The sequence below is a fragment of the Temnothorax curvispinosus genome, unplaced genomic scaffold (assembly GCF_003070985.1).
Source record: "Temnothorax curvispinosus isolate PA1 unplaced genomic scaffold, ASM307098v1 QBEX01015018.1, whole genome shotgun sequence".
NCBI lineage: Eukaryota > Metazoa > Arthropoda > Insecta > Hymenoptera > Formicidae > Temnothorax > Temnothorax curvispinosus.
In genome coordinates, this window is record NW_020224798.1 from 868,582 (window position 1) to 893,723 (window position 25,142).

The window sequence follows — 25,142 nt, forward strand, 5'->3', positions numbered from 1 at the left end:
CCGATTCTCGCCATGCGGTATACGCTCTGATTCCTTTTGATCTAAATGTTCCAAGACTTTCCAGGCAGTCACGTGAAAATACATACATCTTCTATCCTACGTGTTTTCCTTCGCTAAGATGATATTCTTGCAAGATAGCTCTCTTCTCCTTCAATTTTAATCGTCATTATCATCATCATAAACATTTCCGCATTTTTTAGAGTTTCCCAGTATTTCGAATCCTCAACAATATATCGCAGGTACATCCGTAAAAACTTAATAAATGCATCTCTCACCTACGTGTTTTACACTTTCAATACCCGCTTCATCTTCCAACGTCAAAATTCAATCACGATATCGCACGCAAGCCTCTCTCTTTGTACCACGACACGATGCAGGCAACACACACAGGGAGAGGATTCTGTATTCTTCAACGTATATACTCCTTCTTTCCTCGTAGCGCTTCAATCTTTGCACCATCGATATGACCTCATCTCCTCTCGCGGGAAGCGGATGCGTGAGAGACGATTTATCAGGCCGACGCGTCGGCCTCGTCCTTTTTGCGTTTCTTGCGCTCTGCCGACAGGCAGGCGGGCAGAATCCCGTGGCATGAGAAACGCACGCGGGATACACGTGTCGAAAGGGCTACGAACGCACCTGAGCGGATCGGCCGATCGCGAGAAGCGCGACCAATCGATTCCGTCGTGGGCTCCTCGCGTCGCCCGCCGTGAACGGCGCTATTCTTTGTCCCGTCGTCCTTGGGGTGTATTGACCGATCTAGATGTCTCGCGATTCAGCCGATCTCTCTCGATTGTCGTGCCTCCATTGTTGACCTTATAAGGATAGGCCTGTCAGTTCATTCGGTGGTATCTTCGTTTGCATCAATCTTACGAGTTTCGTTCGCACGTGCGTTTAATGTTTCCAGAATATTTCACCGAGAGGATGATAGGCGGCATACATGGTTGCGAGAATATAAATCGTGAATATCGGGATCTATTCGGATCTCCTATTACGGAAAGATCGTGCGATAGGATCGTTGGGTAAATCTCGCCTCGCGTTCTCACGCCGATCACACCGCGGCGTGCGTCGAACTTGGAGTCTATAATTGTTCGCGACGGGGTAAGGCGGTAAATCCGCTTCCCACTTCGCGGAGCGTGAGGCTGGCTGCGTGCATAACGCGTAGCTATACGCGAGCCGGCTGGCTGTCTGGCTGGCTAGCTAGCTGATGAACACGCGTGTAAACCGTGTACCGTAGCCGATGCATAACACGCGGACGTATCGAGACGACGGACGCTGGGATGGAAACAGAGGGGCGGGGGTATGAAAAGAGCGAGCGAGGAACGACGGGACCCGGGATGGCGTTCGCGGGGGGTTGGATCGTGGCGCATGAGTAGATTACGCAATTATCTTATGAACACGGCGCGTATACGAGTGCTCGCGCGCTGCCTCACGCGAGGAAGGATGATAGCTCCTGGGGCCCTGGAACAGTATCCACACGGCGCGGCGCGCGGCGCGGAGATACACGTACGATCCCGGCGCGAGTACGTGCGCTCGCGTTCGTATCGCCCGCGCCGGTATGAAAAGAAGCCTCCCTTAAATTGGCGGCATTACGCAATTACCCCTCTGAGCATCCCTGCGGTCCCGCGCGCCGATATCTAACCCCGCGTAACCCCGGCTTTATAAATAGATGTTCCTCACACCGGCGCGTATCGTACGCACGGTTCCGCGAACTACCTGTCCGTCCGTCGAGCACCGCCCCATCCACTCTCTCGATGTTATTCAATCTAACACCTACCTAGCTTACACGTTCGGCCGATCACACGTCGCTTTTAATTCGGGCTTTCGACGCCTGTCCGTCGAAGCGGCCAATGGCCGAGAGTGCACCAGCTACATCGGGCGCAGCATCCTAAACTTTCCCCGCTTGCTGGTGAGCCACGCGCTTCGTTCGAATAGCGATTTAATGATAGTTAAAAGCAAACGAGCGTTCGCCAATACGATTACCCGTCCCAGCGGTTTTATCCTTGTAAATTTGTGCATTTTTCTCATTTTGGCCGTTGTGTTTGCGCGATAGCTTCTTCTTTACGATTACGGATCGCTCTGTTTTTTAGCAATACTAATTCGCATAACGGTCGAAAAATTTTAACGATGAAAAGATTAAGCGACCGCTATATCGTGTGCGAGTCCCGTATTATCGCGGATGTTTAATTATTTCCGTCAGTCTGAGTGACCGCCGGAATCGGTGAATCATATCCATTAAATGGCCCGTTAGACATTCAGTTACTAATTGAAAATCGGTAAAAAACCCGCTTCTTCGATTTCGCGAGATTCTCGCTGACAATCGGGGCCAAGAGCTAAGTATATCTTTTCACGTTGATCGCCGCCTCGACTATTCGCTTGCTCTGAAATTGAATAAACGCCATCGTGCTGCTGTCGCGGTTAAATAATCATTATTGAATTATCGTGCCATTGTTAGAATCACACTGAGCTCCGCTTGAATACATCAGTAATATCGATCGTTTTAATGAATTTTATTAGTAATCACCGCTGGTCTCGGCTCGATAGAAGAAATTTATACCCAGAACGTAGCGAAATAATTCCACGAAATTTGTATCACTTAAGCGATACAGAAAGTACGATACCCCCCAATCGCAAGCACAACCGTAATTAACATAATCAGGATGATTAAATAGAATGATAGTTATTTTTCTGATGTGTAGTTAATTATATATCAGCCGGGATTATTTCGACAGACAAATGATTTCAAACGATCTTGCGCTGTATACGCTTTACCGTGCGCATCCCGAGCGTGTCGAGCAATTGATTCACCTGGCACGAGTTATTCACCCTTCCCCACGTTTACGCACTCACACACGCACGCACGCACACGACGGGCATATGTACACGCAAACACGACGACGACGACGACGACGACGACGATGCAAAGGTGGCGTGCGTCGTCGTTCGAACCGCCCCTCCTCCTCGCTACTCGCTACTCCGGCGCCGTCCTCCTCCTCGCATTCTAATAGAATTGTCTCCATTATTAATGAGACTGCGCTCGGTTTCAGTGGAGAGCCTCGCTTCCGAGTTACGGGCTTCCGCGTCAGTGTGCGTCCGTGCGTGTACCGGACACGCGGCTGCGTCCGGGACGCTCCTTATTTATTCACGCACGCGGTAGAGTATAACTGCCACCGCGGCGATAGCGGCGCGCAGAGAGGAAAGTTTCCTCGCGACGAGAAACACGCACGTATACGTGTGTAGCCACGTCGCGAGGTACGCGCACTCTGCACAATCGCGGGATCAAAAATCAGACGATATTAATTCGAAAGTAATATAACAGCGAGTTCGTTAGACTCGTCGAGAGACACGAGAGCGAAAGTTTATCGCGCGGCGTTTTACAGAAAAAAAAAAAGAGAATTCTGCGTCATATTTCAAACAATACTTATTTTTTAAAGATATACTTTTTTACGACTACTACATAACGTGATTGTTTTTCATTTTCCGGCAGCACAGCTAGATTTTATTTTTAAACGGCAATTTTTTTAGCGTATTATATTCTGACATATTTCTATTAGCCCCAACATGCTTTTACCAGAATAAAATAGAGTAAAGCTCTTTCTATGCATCTATATAATTTTTATCGGAGCGAGAGAGATGGCACGTCGGAAATCGATATTAACGTAAAACAATATTTTCCCATGATCCCGGCGGTCATTAGTCTCTTTTTAACGAAACTGTACCACGTGTTGTATTGACAGATATCCCCCTGTCAATCCTCTCTCCCTCCGTAACCCTAAGCCCGGCAATTTCGCAACCCCCGCGTGCGCTGCATCGACGATGCGGAACGTCGTATCGCACGTAAGCGCGCCGTTAACTCAGAAATCGATGCACCTGCCGAAAGTCCGGCGGGCCGTAAATCGCGATATATTGACGCGATATATAGAGTTCCCCTCGTTTTCTGCGATCGCGCCACGTGTCCGTGTCGGAGCAAAGATAGGATTAGCACGAATATACGAATGCAGGCGCGAGAAGGCGGTTAAAAATGGAATGAAAGTAGCGATGCCGCCTCATCGATACTTGAAGCCGGTTTCTTCGATGCATCGCTCAACGTTTTTCGCGCATAAGTGTTGTGAGACACAAAAGGATATATCCGAAACTTTTATTCGAACGATCGAAATAAATCTTACTTAAATCGAATATAAAAATAGAATTATCCGCGTGTCCAACTTTTATTTTATTCCTTCATTATATTCACTATATGATTATGATTACATAATTTCTAAGATATCTTAGAATACCTTTTACTTAGAATAACTTTTACTTCATAAATATTTTTGTCAATAAATTATTATAAAAAACACTGTTTTTTAAATAAAGCATCTGTTACATGTTTTTATTTTATTATAAAATTTTATAGTTTTTTTATTTAAAACATATATATACATATATATTAATTTTTTATACTTCTAATTCTTAAATCTTTAATTAAAAAATTTTTTTTTAAATAAATAATTAAAAAAAATAATAGAAAAATCCTATGTAGATTAGAAACTTTTTATCTTGTTCATAAACTGTTTGTAAGATGGAAAATAATCAAATAAATAAAATTGCAAATAAGATATAATTATATATTTTCTTATAAAAATTCAAAAATTTCTTTTAGTCATAGGGAAATGTAGATACTGAATGATATCGTAGGGTTAAGAAAAATTCGGTCAGCACCGATGCTTTCGTAAGTAACAAAGAGTTAAATCGGATGGAGATTAAGGGTCGAGAGGAAAATATAGATTACTTCAGTAGAGAGTGCAATTGTCTTTAATATCACGGACTCTGTCGGACATAATCAAAGATCGACCGATATTCCGCAACTCTTTTCTTCCTTCCTGCCCTTGTTCTTTCGGCGCTCCAATTACAGATCCGCAGATGATATATATACCTTGCTCTATATTTTATATATATATATATATATATATATATACATATCTACTATACGATCCAACGACGTGCGAACACGGATGTGCGAATCATCGTATCGTTCATAAGAGAGTCGGAACTTAAATTCCGGAATAATGTTAGGAAAATACGAGCGTGTTTCTCGGAGCAAAGAGGCCACATTTTCCTTTTCTATTGCGGCACATTCTCACCCACACGAGCAATGCCGAGAGTCCCGCGAACAGTATCGCTGGACCGATATCGCGACAACATCTCGACAACGCCGATCGCGAAGGGCCCGAATAAATTTACGTAACGAATGACGGAAGGGGGAGGGAAAGCACGCGAGCCGCGGGCGTGCGCGCGATGAGTTTGCAGATACACACGTGCATGCCGAAGCACGTGTCGCCGTTGCTTCGCAAAATAATGCTAATAACGTAGCCGCGTTAAGTTCTTTGATTTATCGTTCTCACGCTAACAGATGTCGTCCACAAACATTTACGATGGCAGGAAATCGTGATGATGACTCATGCAACTAAACGAGTATCTCTCATGATCTCGGGATACTCGGGGGATCCATTTCGAGAAAAGATCTTCGAATGTCCGGGATTAATTCGTTTATTCCAGTGGAGACGAATGAAAAGTATACAAGTCGTAATAGATTGTATGTAAATATTCTGGCTTGAAAAATGTATCTTTATTAGAATAATTTCTTTCTCTCATTCTTTTTCTTTCATGTTATTTTAAATATTCTACACATATCGTGACAATATCGTAACAATGTACATTGTAAAAACATATATTGCAAAAACGTACGTTCTATAAATAGTGTAAAAAAAAGGGAAACATTATTCATTTCGTAAGAAATGTACAAGTTATTTTTATAATTGTAATAGTTCTAGCATTAGTATAAATGCTAGAATATTGAAATACCTGTGTATATATAAAAAAATATATTAAAAATAGGAAATAAATAAGAAATGATAGAATATTATTGTTTTTGAAATGATAATTTAATAATACCACTTTAAATTGCAAATTGAATTTTATAACTGCGATTTTAATCGAAAATTCTTATTCTAAAATTTTTTAATACAAGATTTTTTTTTTTTGAAAGTAGATATACAAGATGTGAAAAAATTGGCTTTCTGTGTACATGAGATCATCCAACTCAAATGAGACATTTTCGTTTATGAGAAGGAAGTGCAGGCTGTCATCTATGGGTCACTCGCAAAATTAAACTGTTCATTTGCTGGAAGATAAGGAACATTCACAAGGTAAAGAAAATTGTCGATAACAAACTAGGAGTCGATAACGTCTGTTATCGAAGCACGATAAATACATAGATTGAAAAATATTGAAGTTATTTTTACTATCTAAACGTAAAAATGATGTGCAACAAGAAATATATGTTTTGCGCCATGTGCACTAATTATAAAAATGTATTGAATGATTATTGTAATAAATTAAGAATTAAAGGTTGGTTTGTATCTTTGCTCCAAGTGGTATCGACAACTCTACAGATATGATAAGCTCAGAACTTGCTTTATAAGATTGGTCACGTACATATCATTGAATGCAAAATTTAATGATAACGAGATACGAATGCGTATCATTTTCCTGTTGCAAATGATTCTTATTGGCTTATTATTTTATATAAAACTTTTAAGATTACAAAGCCGCTAACTGAATACAGACTCGCAGTTAAACTGAAAACACATTCGCACAATGCAAAACTTATGACACAAACTCTGGCCCATCGTACCATTGTCACATCCGAAGAAAAGTACGGAATTTGATTAATAAATTGGTTATGAGATTGATATTAGACGAATTTAAATATTTAGCATAAATTATCTCTCGATGTGATATATTTTTACGTTTTATTTCTGTAACCCAGATGACAAAGGGTTGTTTAAATCACGATTATTCAGGTCGTATTCATCATAAATAGATTGAGTTACATTTAATCTCTTTGTGTTGAGATAAGATTCGAGTTTCAAACCGTTTTGATGTCCGGTAGAGTTACGTGTGATTAAAAAGAGATCGCCTATACAACATGTATATTTAAAGGACATCTTTGTTAAGACATTTTTGTAATAACTTTATAAGACGTAAATTTTATAATGTCAGTAGTACAAAGAGAAACCTAAATAGAGAAACTTAAAAAAGGTAAGACTTAAGCGATAAACAAATTGGCCAATCGAGACTTGTCGAAAATATAAATCTACTATTTTTAAAGTCTCGGCTATAATTAGTTGGTTTACGACGTACTTAAATTTTATTTCTTACGTTTTTCTATGTGCCTAAAAGACATCCTATAAGACGGTTTAATGTTGTCCAGGTAGTCTTGTCGTTTCCATGATGGACTTGTTTCTCGAAAGATAATCCACGTTTGCTTCCCAATCCAGGAAATAATTTCGAATACTTTGAGTTTGTTTATTAATAGAAATAATGCGTCTGTGATAGAAGAATTTGTCTCTGTATATCTTGCACTGTTAAATTCGCGTCAAATTATATTCAATTTCAGTTATTTGTAACCATTTTTATAGATCGTCGCTGCTTTTTATTCAATATGTCTTTAATTTAACCAAAACAATGTTAATTGAACTAAACCAATGTCAAAATAATACTTTTTTGTGTTAAAATAATAAATTTCGACATACACATGTCAGTTAATAATAACAAAATGTTATTTAACTCAAGGTATTTAAATTTTATCCTTTAATATATTTAACAATGTGTAGAAGTGTCTTCACAGTGTCCTTTGAAAATGGGTCAGGTCTTTATCTGCGATTTTGCAATGACCGAATTTATACGGCGATGAAAAAAAAAAATGTTTCCGCCCGGGATCGAACCGGGGACCTTCCGCGTGTTAGGCGGATGTGATAACCACTACACCACGGAAACTAGTTGGGAGTACGGACTTGCTGCACGTGCTTTTGTGGGACGATATCTCTAAATTATCTGGGACACACACACCGCATCTATGTTATGTGCTATTATACAAGAAAAAATGTTTTTGCAGCATACTTTTTTTGCAAGAACGTCATCTAAGTTATATGATTATGCTATTACGACTAAAATTATCGACGCTTGTTATTCTGCTATTAATATTCTCATTTCCTATTTATTGAGTCATCAATGTCTTCGACGTTTTCATGTTCAAATGATTCGAAGTATACAAAGCGGCAAAATAAAACGCAAAGAATCGCGAATGCTGTAAACGCAGGTTTCGCGAAAATAAAATCGAGATTGGCGGAAAGTGTTAAAAGCCGTTCCGTGATAAGAAATATCGTGCAATAAGCGATCAATCGAACAGGTATCTCTCGAGCAGCTGATTCCGTATCGGTCGTTAGTTTATCGCCGATTAAAATCGACTGGCTCTCGTAAAAAAATATTGCTCGTATCGCGATCACGCGTATGCGCTTCGTCAGAATATCCGTGATGCGCGCGTTTTTCGATAGAACCGCAACGATGCGAATCGGAATGAGTGTTCCACCATCGTTTCACCGTCGATTCCATCATCGACCGTGATACAACTCGCTCGGCTTTCGCGCATAAATATCATTCCGTTCTAGATTTCGCAATTCACAGCGCTTATATCTACAGGTTTTATTTATAACAGCGGCGATTGGAATTTTTTTCTACGCAGAACGTCACGTGGTCTCAGGAATCTCAGGACGTTATATGCGAGAAACGAAGTTGCTAACAATAAGATTGAAGCTAGAACGAAGTTGGATTTCGGCCCAAGAGATGAATGAAAGGAACAATCAGAGTTTCCGCATTTAAAATTTATTAACGCTAAATTTTATCGTAATGAAAGCTTATTTCATACGAGGTTCGTTACGCTGGCTGGTTCTGGGAGATCTTCGAATAAATCCGTTTCATAGCGTGTTTGAAGTGAACAATTTGAGCCTCGAATGCACACATTTATTTCCAAACTGTGCATAATGAATATAATATAGAAATAAAAGCTTAATCCTATTCTAGACGAGCTGTAATTCACCTCAGATTTTTCAGGACAGGATTTTATTTGTCGTTTATAATTTTATGATACGTATTTCCGATTTTGCGAATGTTGTTCGCGTGAAATCGTAAACTTCTACCCTGAATTTTCCGATGTAAATTATAGATCGTCTAAAGTAGGTTTAACGGGAAAATTCTGGCTTGCAACTCGACCTGGGCCTAATTCCGACATTATGAATATGCGATAACGATACTCTAGAATGTTTACTCGTGACAAGATAAAAATCTCGGTAAACTATATAAAAAACATTTTTAGTTTACCCAGTCGGAGATACAGTTATATTCTATCGAATAAGGTCTCGAACCTTTTTTATCATATTAAAATTTTTCGTAATCGACTAGGGCGCCGGATAAGTTTTATTTTTGCAAATCATATAAGAATAAAATATCTCCATTTTAAGATTAATAAACAACATTTCATGCGCCGGATAAAACTTCAGTTCCTATTCTAGACAAACATAAAAGTGTTCGTGCTTTCCAGGAACCTCTCGGAAAATTGGACAAAGACGGGTCTGTGCGACACGCAATGGAGAACGAAACGCGATTGGTCTGATTGGTCATCGTGATTGTCGCGCCAGTGTGTGCGCACGTGTACGTGCACGCTGTCGGCGGATTAGTCGTCGAATTGCGTGTGAACTGCGCGGTGCGGCGGACGTCACCGAGTATTGCCGAAGCCACGAATTGCGAGACGGAAAGAGCTGTTCCTGCTGAAGTGGCTGAAGTTGCAGCCGTTGTCAGCGATTCGCCGTCCAGCCGTCGGTGTCGATCGTTCCGGGAAAGTGCCGTTGTTCAGTGATTCACGCTGCTTGATGTTCGCACGGCCAACCACGCGATAAACCAACTGCGCACATATTTCGAAAACGCCTTTGGACGGAGTGACGAGGCGACGTGGAAGCATGAAGGAGATCCTGATCGCGCTCGGCGCGATTCTGGCTGGTGAGTCGAGACGTCGACGCCCGCCGTTTCCCATGTGTCCGTGGCTTTTTTTCCTCCTTATCCCGGCGATTTCCTCAACTCGTGTATCTTGCGTCATCCCCCGTTTTACCTTTGTCGTCGCGACAATCCCGCTCCGATGCGCACTTCCTTCTGGAACGTTGTTTTTTGTTTGGCATCGCGTGCTTACGCGCACGTAATCTATATTTGTACCTCGGCCTCGTAAACATTGTGACGGTTGGCTTTATCTGCGTGCGACCTTTAGTTCTTGCGAGCGATTTTTAGTGTCCAGCACTCCAGTGCGATGCATATGACGGCGTTGGATTTAATCGATTCTGTTTTTTTTCCTCTTCCGTCCGTGATGGAGCAGATGGAGTACTCTCGGCCGCTCGGCGTTTTCTCGGCCTCCCTCTCCCTCTCCCCGTGGACATTTCTCTCGCTCTTTTGTTATTGCGCTCTTTCTGTGTCTCGCTCTCTCTCTCTTTCTCTCATTGCCGGCTAAATCACGTTTCTATTACTCATTGCAAAGGAACTTTAGTTACTCTAGGATGAACATGGATGACTCAGTTAATTTGAGCTTGTAATTTGTTAATATAGGTAGAATGTACGATTCTTTTGTGGAATGTTGCATTGCGGATTGCGATAATAACAATAATAATTGCTCATAATAATGCCGATAACGCTTATCATCGAATGATTTATGAGTGCTTTCTTGTAAGATGAGATTGTTTCAAAAATCCATATTGTTGAGTCGCTCATGCATTTCCATAAATATACTAACTCTAGCAGACATCGAAAACTATGATTGAGGCAACAAATACTTCCTGCACTAAAGATTATTCACCGTTGCGAAAAGTTGAAGATATTATTCTGACAATGAGACTTACCAAGCGCTTTGTTTTTTCACTCTAAACTCCTTGTAATATTCAGCTTATAAAGTTAGGGTTGAAAATTACATGAATGTAATTTTTTAATTTTCACTAGTTGCAGCCGGAGTGGTCATAACTGCTGAACCGAAAGATGGTCTTTTAGGTGTAGATGAATGTACGTGGGGTCCGAGTTACTGGTGCGAGAACCTAAAGTAAGTTTTAGTAATTTGTATTTAGAATCTAAAATATTTTTTCTGTATATTGAAAAAAAAAAAGATGAGGTTGATTTATAAAACATATTTAACACTGCGCGGCGGACACAGTGGCCTTTTAAGGCACAGTCGATTTTTCATTTGATTCCCACGGGAATAGCTTCAGCGCTGTGAAGCGAATTGCAATAGTTCCGGCCCATGTAAATATAGAAATCACTTTTTGAATCTTTAAAGATGATACATGAATTTGTATAGATTTTTTGTAACACAGAAACATTTTCAAAAACTCTTTGGACTTGAAAAGTCCCAGGGTATCCAGGTAAGTGCTCCAAAAACACGGTGTCCGCGTAGTGTTAAAATACATTTTGTTACATATTTATAATGTATATGTTTATTAAGTAGACAATAATAATAAGACATTATTTTAATTTAAATTTTTATAGTTAATGTAATATTAGAATAATACTGATTATATACTATTGCTAATAATAGGACAGCTAAGGGATGCAATGCTGTCAAGAATTGTATTCATAAATACTGGGAGCAGATGGAAGTTCCAGAGGATAATGATAGTGTATGCGGAATTTGTAAAGATATGGTGAAACAGGCGCGAGATCAATTGGAAAGTAATCAGACTCAACAAGACCTGAAAGATGTCTTTGAGGGAAGCTGCAAACTGATTCACATTGAACCAATTGTTGATGAATGTATCAATATTGTGGATCAATTTATCCCCGAGCTTGTGGAGACATTGGCATCTCAAATGAATCCATCTGTCGTTTGCTCTGTCGCAGGACTCTGTAACAATGCTCATATTGATAAATTGCTTGCACAGTATCCAACTCCAATTAAGGTAAGATTCAGCTCTGTCTTGTTTTATCACATCACCTTGAGTGAATCAAATTTCCAAACTGGTTTAGTTACAAATTAATATTTGTTCATCGCCAATTACCTTAGGTTAAATTTATGTTTCACAGATTTTGTTTTTATTAAAGTAAAATATTTTTCCACTTAAATTCTTAGTGTCGTATACGTGACGAGTCTGAAAATGAAATCTTTTGATTGAGAAGTGATTGTTCTAAACTGTTTCAGATTGAGTTATTCAGCATCTTATTTTCTGTTTTTTTTTTTGTTTAATAATTCAGTTATGTCAATTGTCATCAAATAACTTGACATTCATATATGTTATATCTATCGCCCTCGAGTATTTTTTAACAATTTAGATTAGATTAGTGGAACTTAATCTACCGTAAATAGCGTTCAATAACATTCTCACACATGCCTACATATTCATTTCGTTATTTAATTAATTATCCCAACAATAAAGTTTAAAAATATATCGAATTTTATCTGTATGTTTGTAAATAACGGTGGATGAAGAATGTCAGTTATGTATCAGTATGATTGGTAAAATGACTTGTTGATAAAGAACGTGTGTTATATTTTTAGAAGGCCGAAACAAAGTCAGTTTTATTAAAGAATGATGAACTCGAGCCTGACGAGTGCACTAAATGCTACACAATAGCAAAGTATATGGAAAACAAATTACATCGAACTCCGCAGAACACGATGCTCCTACAATTTTTGAATATTTGTGGTCAACTTAGTTCTTTCTCAGATTCCTGTTCGGCCATTATTATGACTCATTTTGATACCATTTATAACCATCTACAGAATAATTTCAATGCTGATAACATATGTCACTTGTCGGGACAGTGCAGCGGCAAATATCATAAGCATGAAAATAGTACAGACGTGGTAAGTATGTTAATAATATTTATTGCGGCTAAAATTTATTCGTTAATGTATTGTTATTGATAACAGGTTCCAAACGTAGAGATAACACCACTGTCAAGTGTAGGCATGGTAGAAGTCGAAGATGATCTCCCGTGTAAGTTGTGTGAGCAACTTGTTGGTCATTTGAAAGATCTTCTAGTTGCAAACACAACGGAGTTAGAATTTAAAGAAGTTCTCTTGGGCCTTTGTAAACAAACTAAATCTTTCGCCGACGAGGTTTGTATTTTAAATAAGTAGTCACATATTATTTCATATATCTAGTACTAATAAAAATAAATTTTCCAGTGTAAAGCCATAGTTGATGAGTATTACTCGCAAATTTATGAATATCTTACAAACGGCTTGGATAGCAATGTCGTCTGTCAAATTTCTGGAATTTGCCCTAGTCCTGGCAAAGCGATACAAGTAAGATACTACTATTGCATTATAGATAATAAAATATGTTTTACAGATTAAAAAATCTAGTTGCATTTATTTTACATTTTATGTTAAAACAGGGACCTATTTGGCCTTTGGTCCCAGTAGACGTAGCAAAAGTAGGATTGGGCATAATGAAGCAGGAACAACCTCAAAAAGATGAGGTTGAAGTAGCTATTGGCAAAGAACATCCAAAATCAGAAGCTGACGAGATGCAGTTGCCGCTTGAAAGATTAATGCCTTTTCCTTTACTGCAAGCCGAAAGTCTTAATGGACCGAAAGCGTGTACATTGTGCGAATATTTGTTGCATTATATTCAAGACACTATGACAAATCCAGTAACAGAGGTAATGAATATTAAATTTTATGAAAGCATATATATAAATTTATGCCATACACAACACTCATATTCGTAAATATATCAAAATTTAAGGAGAAAGTGAAAGGACTTCTTGAAAGAGTGTGTAAAAAGATACCTTCTTCCATTGAAGGCGAATGTCAAGAATTCATAAATACTTATGGGGATGCAATCGTGGCCATAATTGTCCAGGAAATAGATCCATCGCAGGTAATGGTATTTTTGTATTTGAAACATTAAAATTAATAAAGAGTATAATTTAATGTGTAATTTAAGGTTTGTCCCATGCTACGTATTTGCCCATCAGAGGAATTATTGAACATGATGGAAAAAATTCCTAAGCAGTTCACCATTACAAGTGAACAAGATAAGCCAAGTTGTCCATTGTGTTTGCTTGCAGTAACGCAGATTTATAACGTTATCAAAGACAACAAAACTGAGGTATTAGTTTGCAGTTTATCATGCTATGATTCTGTTTAACTATACGATCTATTATTTCATGCAATGTTAATGTTACAGGCTAACATTATAGCAGAATTGAATAAATTATGTAGTCATTTGCCACGTAGTTTGACCGATCAATGTACGGATTTTGTCAAGTCGTATAGTAGAGAACTTGTAGAGATGCTACTTGCAGACTTGACTCCTCAGGAAGTATGCGCCTTACTTCATTTGTGTGATCCAACCAAAGATGTTGGTCCAAAACCTGTCAACATTGCTGCGAAGGATGGAGAGATATGTTAGTTATTTCTTAAAGTATATATATATGTAGATGAGGAACAGAGCAATTTCTCAATTATTTTACAATAAAAATATTTGCAAGAAAAGTAACTTCTTTTTAAACATTTCAGTAACCAATGAGATACCTGAGTATCCGTTACGTATACTTCAGCCCACGAACTTTTTAGACGATGGTGTGTGTATAATTTGCGAATTTGCAATGCAATATATTGATAAAGCGATTGGTAATCAAAAGACACGGGATAAGATCGAAAAGGCAGTGCATGGTGTATGCAATCATTTACCAAAAACAGTTGCAAAGGAATGCAATAGTTTTGTCGATGAGTATGCTGACGCTCTGATAAGTATCCTCTCAGAAGATGTCACTCCTAAAGAGGCCTGTACCGTGCTAGGTCTTTGCAAAGTGAGCATGATACAGATTCAAGGTACAGTGTTAGAAATAATAATTTATTACAATTTTTGCTAATATTATGTGGAAATTATATATGTAATTTAATTACTTTTTTTTATAGAATCCGTATCTGAATGTGCCTTATGTCGAGCAATTATATCGCATATCGACAAGCTGTTAGGTAATGATTCAAAGGTGGACGCTGATATCGAGGCAGTTGTTAAGAAGGTGTGCAAGTATTTACCAGCAGATAGACGAGACAAGGTAATATTTTATTTTATGATTTCTTTTTAACGAAAAACTAATGACTTGACACTGAAATTTAAATCTGTACAGTGCGACAAGATGGTGGAAATTTACGGGCCGAGCATAATAAATATGCTGAAAGATCAAGTGGATAGCAGTAAGATGTGCAGCAAAATGGCTCTGTGCTCTTCCAGTGATTACTTTGCGATGTCATTTAAGAATCCACGTATATCGCGATCAATTGTTTCGTAATAAGTTTCGTGATTACAAGTTTCATCAGGTTGCGGGTGATACAAGCTTCAAATTGGAGGCGAACCTAAGAAGCGAAAGTGAGCTGATAAAGAGTGATGCGCTACGCTCCTTAATGTGAAGTAATCGGATTTCTGGAGATATTAGCCATATAGCGAATAGCCTATTTCATGTTATGATATTATATATATATCGATGATCTTTTTATTAAATCTCTCTAACTGTACTTGAGCACTCGGATAACGTTGATCTGTGTAGACACGACGAATGCCCTGCGAGTTTCGCACTACTTGTACCAAATGTCACGCGTAGTTAGCCATAAAGTTACATTGACGTAACGAAATTTGTAATTTTTAATATCGCTGCAAGAATCCATTTCTTCCGGCTAAGATAAAATGAGTTGTTATTTTATATAATCAAACCCGATATATTAAAAAATACGAATTCTCTCTACGTCTCTCTACGTGTTTCTTTTTTATTACATTCAACCTACAGCAATGATCTGTTAGTTTTAACTGTGATAATGGTAAAATAAAGAATAAAAAGGTATAATTTGATTCTGTATATGAATTGCGTATATTTATTTTATCTAGAATATATCCAGTTTTAGAGAGTATCGTTGTTGTTTCACTCATTAATGTTTTTATCTATTGATTCATTAACGTTTTCGGTACATTTGAGTGATTCAATATGCAAAACAGTAGTAAAATAAACCGCATAGGATCGTAAATGTTGTAAGCGCAAGTTTCGCAAAGATATCAAACTCGATGGAAAGTGTTAAATAAATAATGAGCATCCCGCAATAAAAAATTCGTGTAAATCGATCGAACAACAGATAATGTATCTTCGGAGCAGCTTATTTTTTATATCAGTTATTGGTTTATCACCGATTAAAACCACCTTGCTCTCGTAGGAAAAAAATTGCTTGTAATTGCTTTGTATGTACATATCGCGACCACAAAACGACGCGAATCGAAACGAGTAAAATGTCCCGTCATCGTTCCATTGATTCAATCATAAGAAATAAATATAATTGTGCATTCCTAAAAATGTATGATTAAATATCAGTATTGTTTAAATAAAGATATTCTCTCTCTTGTGCTTGTGGGATATTTTACTTGGAAAATTTTTTGTTCAATTTTGGACTGAAGAGTAGGCGCAGCGCAGTAGCCATTCTTTCAACTTTGTCATTTCACGCCTACCGTTTCCGGCTACCAGTTCAGCCGGTTTTGTGTCGAGTTTCTGTATCTAGATAAATCGTAAATCACAGCCGCTGCGCGCGCCGCTCCTCGGCTCGGCTCCTGTTGCGTGATCGTTGCACGACTCCACGACTGGGCACGACCGCCATATTAGTGGACCGTGCTGAGTTTCCGTATATGATTTTTTAGCGAGGTAAATTGTCTCGCGGGGAAGTAGCGCGTCTCGCGCCCGAACGCCGTCGCTCCGTTGACGGTCACGATCACGGAGCTGATTTAACCCACTCGTTTGTCGTCGCAGAGGAGCAAGCTATCGACTCGGCGTCTCGCCGTTTGAGCGCACCTCGTCTCGCCGAGCTTCGGATTCCTGCTGCACGTTGCCAAGATGATGTACACAGTAAGGAGCCCCGCGTCATCGGCGCGTTATTTCCTGACCTGATATTCGACCTCGCTTTCGGCGAAAATGCCGAGGGCATTTCGCGGTTTTCGTTCTGGCTGTTGAGAATGATTTATTGACCGCAGGAGTTTATTGACCGTTTAAACTTGTAGAGACGCGAACGGAGTAGAGCAAGATGTTTCTGTTTAACTTGAAAAATACTTTGCTCCGACAAATTTCTAATTCGAAGATTAGGAAAATTAGAAGCTTTTCAAGTGATATCGTGACCATACTCCATATTTTTGCTGAAGAGAGATCAATTTTTTATTCAACTTAAAGTAGTGAATGTTGGAATTTTGGAGATTATTAGAGATAATTTTTCATTTTTAGTTTCTCTCTAGCCTGTATTAAGAACTTGTAATTTTTTTATCTAACTTGTAAATTTACCTTTTCCACTTGTTTGTCTTTTCAGGGGACAACTGCTTCGCAGGACACCAGGTTCAGCGACAAGGAGAAGAAGCTTCTAAAGCAAATGAAGTTTGGAGACTCATTGACACAAAAAGTAATTAATAATTTTCATTTTTTTACATCATGTTTTTTATAGATTTATTTTAAATGTTTAATATATATTTGCTGTATCAACTACAATCTGTATTAGCGAGAATGTTGCAAATTTTTTCTCTCTCTGACAGTTAAAATTTTAGTATTTAAAAAGTTATTCTAGTATCCAAAAGTTAAATTAAATTTTACGAAAGTAAATTTAATCGCCTTTGATTAAGTGGAGTATTAAATTTTGCTGTTTCTCTACATATAAATTACATATAAATTTTCATTTGTTGAAATGTTTAGTTTTGCTACTGTATATTCTGCATTTATGATGTTTGTAAAATTTATGTTAAATACAACATGAATGTTCAACACATTTGTCATAGGTGGATATGAGCAAAGTGAAACTTGATGTGCTTAAGCCATGGATAACGACGAAGATCACGCAGATTCTGGGAATGGAAGACGACGTGGTGGTAGAGTTTGTGTATAATCAACTTGACGAGAAGGTAAGAGATGTGTTGCGCTTAATTCAAATGAAATTAGACAGTTTTATAAGAGACACATTTTTAGTACCACAACTTATGAAAAAGCAGTAATGTAGTAATGCAGTCACTTGGCTTTTTCCCCTCATCATTATAGGAAATCGATAAATATGCATTATTTCAGCACGATGTTTTCGTACAAATCGCAAGCGTATGATATCCAAACTTTGCACGACGTGCCGAGTTTGGATAACACAAAGTAATGAGGCAGATATTCTCTTAGCCATTTTGGCATACTTGCCGCATTGTTCTTTTTTTTATTTCCATAAATTTCATCGTCACTCAATATTTAAGTTTCATCGTCCCTCGTTTTTTAATCGGCCTATATATCCCTTTCCAAGCGTATCCACTTCAACAAAACAAAAAAAAAAAAAAGAAAAAAAAAAGGTTAAAAAACTGATCTGTAGCTGATCCTGCCACATTGAACTGTGTAAAATCAGTCTTTTATCATATGTGTTTGAATTCCCCGTTAGTATAAGTAGAGACCGTTGGTGGGGCCCAACCCTTTTGTCCAAATGGCATTCGGATGTGCTCCTCTCTACATCCGATTGGCCGCCTTTCTATCAGCCGTCAACCCTAATCAGTCAGCTGTGGCAGTTGGTATCTCAACAACACCTTAGAACCGCCGACAAATCTTCAGCTTCAGCAGTTACGTCGCCGCTGCCACCGCTGTCGCCGCCACTGCCGCCATCTTCGTGGCTACTGCACGTCGTCGACGTCAACATCGCGACACGTCGCCGGCATCTCCAGGTGATACTCTCATCACGTCACGCGTCCTGTCTCGCGTCCTTTTCCGGAGCCTGCCGATGTCTACGAGTCTCCTGCGACGGATCTGCGTCACTTCTGTTCTTGTAACTGCCTCAACCGAGGTAGTTTGTCATCGCGAGCCGTGGGACTTCGAAAGCTTTGCAGCTTTCGCTCACCCAGGGTGCTTCAACTTCGCGATGGCATCGTTTTTCCCGATCATCTCATCCCAAGGTGGCGTCCGCGTGCCAATACGATCCTCGGAACTTTCATCTGCCGCAAGCTACGATTCTCCGTTGGAACCACCAATGTCGAGCTCCAAGAGCATGGTCGAGCGCCAACCTGACGCTTACTTACCACCAAAACTCAGTTCGCGAAGGACTTCGATATTCTTCCGGACGTACTGTCGGTCACGCGTCGGCATGATTGAGGCGAAAACGGCGCCCGGAGGTATCCCTACACATGGTTTGACTCTTTGCCACTGTCACAGGTTGGTGAAAAGGTTGATCCTTTTATACCACATTATCTCTCCGATTTTCAGGCGGACATTTTCGCCAGATATCCGATATGTATATGCTTCTCTCTCGTTTCAGCTCACGCACCTTAGCGGTGTAAATGTTAATAAAATCAATGAAGGGTGACGAGGTATCGGTCTATTTTCTGCTACTTGCATTTAACATAATTCTTTTTTCTCCTCAGCATGTAACTATTTAATGCAGGTACGAAAGAGTGCGGTCGGCGGCATTGGTGGTAAGGCACGCTTAGATATAGAATAGTTAAATATCTGCTTTTTCGAGGGGGAAAAGCAGTTCATAACAGAATAGGAATATAGATTATCTGTCAAAATTTTAGTAAAAATTTAACACAGTTTACTTTTATTTCATCGTTAAAATCTGTTTGCACAAAGACTTTTTTCGTTGTTCTTATGTACAAAGAATTAAATTTGTACGTTGTATATTTTACAGTTCCCTGACCCCCGAAAAATGCAGATCAACCTGACAGGCTTTCTCAACGGTAGGAATGCCCGTTCTTTCATGTGTGAATTATGGGACCTTCTGGTCTCTGCTCAAGAAAGTGTTACGGGCATTCCCGCGGCATTCTTGCAACAAAAAAAGGATCAAATTAAAAAAAAATTGGTAATCATCAGTTTTTACCTTCTATGTAATAATCGAATATCAAGTCTCATAAGCACATGCAGCATAACTATTGTTAAATATGGCTGTCGGATATTATTGCGTGTAATTTTCATTTATCAAATATCGATATATTAATACATGAAACATTTATGTGGTAAATTTTATTGCACTTATTTCAGATAATAATCATAATAATCTTCAGTATCCGATAGTTATATTTAACATTTGTATGTGTGCAAAGTGCATACATGCAGCTTTACAAAAATAGATTGGCTCATCACGTCCTTGCAAAAGTATTGCATGAAGTTTCTTAGAAATGAATGAACAATTGAATCACTATATTTTGACAATCAGTGAAAATAACCAAATGGATGAGATCAATTTGAACTTGGTTATTATATTTAGTTGTAAGAAAGTGATATTTTGTAAGTAATATTAGTTTATGTTATGTCATAATATATCAAATTAGGAAGAGCAAGAGAAGCTTCAAGCATCGTTGGCGGAGAAAGAGAAAGAAAAGGAGCGTGAAAAGGAAAAGGATGACGCTGATAGTAAAGTGAAGAAGGAAGAGAAAGATAGAGGCTCATCGAAGGAACGTAGAAGAGATCGAAGTAGGGATCGTGATAGAGACAGGTATTATCATCAAACAAAATATAGCTTTTAAGAAACATGGTTATGTGTCATATCACTTATCTTACGTTATTTTATATAGGAGCAAAAGGAGTAGATCGCGGGATCGACACAGAGATCGCGATCGATCGAGTCGTAAGAGAAGATCTGTTTCGAGGTCGCCGAGTAAAAATTCGAAAGATAACGGAAAAGATATGCTCGAGGTTAAGGTCGAACGAGAAGATTCGCCGCAACCGGACAATGCTATACCTCTGATGCCAGTTAAAACCAAGCCGTTAGTAAACTCAATCATATTTATACATTACTGAAATACATATTTTATATTATAAATACAATTTAAATTTTATGTATTTGCAGGGAAGCCGCAGTAGCAATATCAAGATTGCAAGCCAAGTTGATGAGCATTGCTGATGGAAAGAAGAAGAACAATCGCACACCGTCACCAGAATCGTTGGAAAAATCAGCAAGGAAATCGCGATCTGGATCGCCGTTGTTTGAACCGAGTCGTTCGAAGAAATCTAAATCGAAGTCACCTAGTCGGGATTCGAAGACACGTCGATCACGATCGCCTGTTTCGAAGTCGAGACGATCTCGTTCCAAGTCGAGATCTAGGAGATCTCGATCTAAATCCCGGAGATCGAAGTCGCGCTCGCAGGACCGTACCAAGTCCAAGCGGAGCAAATCCAAATCGCCGAGATCACGATCACGATCGCGATCCAAGAAGTCTCGATCTAAGAGCGAGGACAGAAGCAAGTCGAGAAAATCGAGGTCCGACTCGAGCGACTCGAGATCCTCCAAGTCCCGCTCGAAGTCTCCGGAGAAACAGAAGGACACTGGAGAGTCCAATAGAAAACGCGACGGTAGTACTAGCAGCAGCTCTGAATCCGAGGAGAAAGATGCGAAGGATAAGAACGACTTCGAGATACGAAAGAAGAAGGATGGCGTGCAAGCTAAAAGATCCTACAGGAAAACCAACAAAGATGATAGTGGCAGTGATAGCGACTCTAGTCGGGAGAGAAAATCCGCTCCTAAGCGAAGAAGTCCTTCGCCGCGTAAGGATAGGGGTCGATCTAAAGACAGAGACAGAAACAGATCACGAGATAGATCACGAGACCGATCGCAAGATAGATCGCGAGATAGATCACGTGAAAGATCACGAGATAGAAACCGAAGGTAAGATTTATAAACTTTTGATAACAGATTTAATCTTTAAATGTAAAAAGCTGTTTAAAATATATATAATTATATATAATATGTTGTTTATAACTATTACACACAATTTTCCTTGTATTATCAAGAGACACGGTTTATCTTGCACCAAATTAAGCACAGTAAATTACAATGCGATAATGTTCACCATATACCTATCTAATCTTTCTGCGCCACAAAACTTAAGCTTAATGACGACAGTTTGTATGAATTTTCGATGTTTTTTGTCTTTTTAGGAGATCATTGGACCGGGATCGCGATAGGAGGCGGGAGCGAGAACGCGAAAGGGAGAGGGAAAGGGAGAGATTGGACCGATACAGCGGCAGCCGCAGCATGCGACCACCTTCGGTGCGCAGACCGCCTAATAGGCGCAGGTTGGTGTTCTTTTTTGTATACTAAATAACTTGATTTTTGCATTTTGTGCATAAGAAATTGTTCTAGCAGTCCACCACGCAGAAGTCCGGCGAGATATCGTCGTAGGTCACCGAGCCCCGAGGACAGACGTCGCAGGAGATCGCTGGATCGTCGAAGACGGTCATCGGAGAGACGTGACAGGCGCCGTTCGCCCGATCGACGTGGAAGCCGACGTCGTTCGCCGGACGGACGGGATCGATCGAGCAGGTACGATAGATCTTCCTCACGCGACAGATCGAGTAGGCGGGATCGCTCCAGAGAACGACGGGATAAGGATCGTCGATCTAGATCTAAGGATCGTAGATCGAGATCTAAGGATCAGAGATCATCGGTGGATCGTTCGAGAGACGGGAAGCGGTCTCCCGACCGTGCCAAGGGTACCAAGGATAAGGCAAAGGACAGGAAAGTGGATGAGAAAACTAAAAGACCGCCTGATACAGGATCGCGAAAAGAATTACGAAATGGCCGGTCTAAGTCGAGTAGCTCGGAAAGTAGCGAGAGTAGTTCCTCTAGCAATGAGGACGAATCACTTAGGTGAGTGAGATTTTCACTTTGAACATGATACTTTCACGGAGTCTACGATCGGTGGATAATAATCGATGGATACTCGGTCGTGATGTATTTGTGTGTGCGTGTTTGTTGAATAATGTTTTACAGAAAATGTGCTTGCACTCTGTGTCTACAGAAAATCAATCGAGCGCAAAACGCCGCAGGAGAAGCGAGAAAGAGAACGTGAACATACGGATGATGCCAAGAAGAAAGAGAAAGAGAAAGAGAAAACGGTGAAAGAAGAACTTGCTAAGCGACCGGAGAAAGAAATTAAGAAGATAGAACCTGTTGCTGCGAAAAAGCCCGAGCCCAGTGTTTCCCCCAAGAAACTTCAAGCTACTTCACTACCTGTTACCAGACATAGAGTAAGTTGTTTTGATTATCAAGTAAATTAATAGAGAGATTTAATTTTCTAATATAATTATAATATCTATAATATAAATACTTTATTATATTAATATAAGGTGCACATTTTGTTATAAATCCTTTTATAAAAGTTCCTTTTTTTTACTTTCAAGTTCTCGAAGAGTTTGTCGCGTACACCCTCGCCGTTCAAGAAGACCGAAGACATCGTGGCAATAGCCAAAATTAAAATGACAATTAAGTATGTAGTAAGACATTTGTTTAGTGAATAGTATTATATTCTCGTTACTACGATTATGTATATACTTTACTTGTGTTTTACTTTGATTGTGTTTTACTTTCAGAGAAGACACTAAGGACGAATCACCAATGAAAGTTGTAGATATTAATTTTACTGCTGCAGACGCTTTCCCTCTAAAGAAAGATGAAAAGTCTTTGAAAACAACGAAATTAGTAACAGAAGACAAAAAGTCTACTCAAAAGCCGTTGGAACCTCCATCGAAGAAACCTGTAGAAATGGCTAAAAAGACAAAGAGAGAAAAACGTGATGGTTCTACAGATAGTGAAGATAGCGATGGTGAAGGTAAAATATACATTTTAATAATTAGCTAATATATATATATATAATTAACACAACGTATAATAAATGTTTTATATAATATAATATTTCCTTTTTTATGTTTATTTTACAGGCAAAAGAAAAGTGAAAAAGATAGAAAAATCGAAGAAGTCAAAGAAAGCTTCGACGGATGAAGATAAATCTGATAAGAGCAAAGCTGGATCGAGCTCAGACTCTGAGGATGACAGAAAGCATTCAGATAAAAACAAAAAAGCTAGAGATACTAGCCGAACCGGTAAATTCTTCCTAAATAAATAATTGGCATATGTTTTGATGAAATACGTAATAAAATTTATATATAAATAATTTTTATTACTTTGTTATAGATTCAGTGGATGATCGTAATAAAGATAGAAAGGATAGTAGGAAACGCGAGGTTGCTGAGAATGATTCGCGAAAGCGTTCAAGAAAGGAAATAGAGGAAGAATTGAAAAAATCAAAAAGATCACGAAAGGACTCTTCTTCGGGTGAAGAAGAGCAGAAATCTAAAAGAAGTAGAAATGAAGATGATAGATCAAGATCTCGGAAATCAAAGAAAGACTCTAGTTCTGACGAAGAACCTAAAAAAGTGAAAAAGAGGAGGGAGACATCATCAGATGATGAAAAGTCTAAGTCGCGAAAGTCCAGAAAAGATTCGACAAGTGAAGACGAAACTAAATCAAAATCAAAGAAATCTAAACGAGATTCCAGCTCAGAAGATGATGAACTTGGAGATAAAGATTCGAAGAAGAAAAAGAAAGTTGACGACAGTTCGGATGACGAAAAGGTGAAAAAGAAGCGTAAGAAAAAGGCAAAAACCAGTACCAGCGAATCGGAGGTAACGTCTTTATTACAGACAACAAATTTATATTCCTTAAATATTCGTTAATTGAGTTTCTTGTTCTTCCAGGAAAGCGAAGTCGAAGAGAAGAAGAAAAAGAAGGAGAAGAAACACAAGAAGCACAAGAAGCATAAGAAGCACAGAAAGCACAAGAAGAAGAAGGTTGCGGATTCAGATGAATCTGATGTAAGTGAAGGTAATACGGAAGAACTGGAAAAGAAACTTCGGGAAAAGGCATTAAAGTCTATGAAAAAGGGACATAGCATTGAACGAAGTGATTGAGACTAACGTGTGATCTCCTTGAGAATGTGTAATGCGTGTATCTATCACATAGCGATAACATTTTAATTGTATTATGAATAGAATAACTTTCGTTTCTTATCAATAATTCGATTATTACTTTTTATCACTCAATCCCTTCGGAACAAGATCGAACGGTATTCATACTGTGAAATAGTTTTCGCATAAACATATTGAAGAAAATACGATTAATGTTCTCCTTCATCAAGATTTGTTAGAATTATGACTCATTTTTCTCGTATCAGTAAACAGTGTACAGATAGTATACTTATTCATATTGATACGAATATGTACGTGCTGATATAATGTAAAGGTATTACATGTTTTTATTTTTAAGAAGAAACAAAAAAATATTATATAATTTTTTTCGGACTTTAGTTGCTAAGTTGAAGTGAAATTAGGACTCGTATGCAGCACAGCGATTTCTTTGAATTAATTTGTATAAAGCTTAGTTTTCATTGCAGTGTTTAGAAAATAATAAAATAGCATACTTAAATGACAATGTTACAGCAACTTGTGTGTATAAATCGAAGAACTAGCAAAAA

General features: G+C 38.8%; 1 protein-coding gene and 1 non-coding gene across 2 annotated transcripts; one reads left to right on the forward strand and one right to left on the reverse strand.

The window, feature by feature from the left end:
- Nucleotides 1-7,745: 7,745 nt before the first annotated feature.
- Nucleotides 7,746-7,818, reverse strand: Trnav-aac. The gene has a single exon. It is a non-coding gene; the product is annotated as a tRNA-Val (tRNA).
- A 1,733-nt stretch (nucleotides 7,819-9,551) lies between these two features.
- Nucleotides 9,552-24,682, forward strand: LOC112465206. The gene is given in 30 exon segments (XM_025032649.1): nucleotides 9,552-9,873; nucleotides 10,855-10,951; nucleotides 11,444-11,804; nucleotides 12,401-12,709; nucleotides 12,776-12,964; nucleotides 13,034-13,153; nucleotides 13,246-13,512; nucleotides 13,599-13,733; nucleotides 13,800-13,964; nucleotides 14,043-14,262; nucleotides 14,375-14,689; nucleotides 14,777-14,919; nucleotides 14,992-15,149; nucleotides 16,539-16,542; nucleotides 17,195-17,284; nucleotides 17,655-17,777; nucleotides 18,296-18,394; nucleotides 18,397-18,441; nucleotides 18,443-19,022; nucleotides 20,161-20,326; nucleotides 20,406-20,597; nucleotides 20,681-21,496; nucleotides 21,769-21,906; nucleotides 21,974-22,480; nucleotides 22,632-22,860; nucleotides 23,014-23,099; nucleotides 23,203-23,441; nucleotides 23,551-23,712; nucleotides 23,804-24,294; nucleotides 24,367-24,682. Coding segments are annotated over 30 exon segments (6,699 nt in total). The 5' UTR covers nucleotides 9,552-9,833; the 3' UTR covers nucleotides 24,580-24,682.
- The last annotated feature ends 460 nt before the right edge of the window (nucleotides 24,683-25,142 follow it).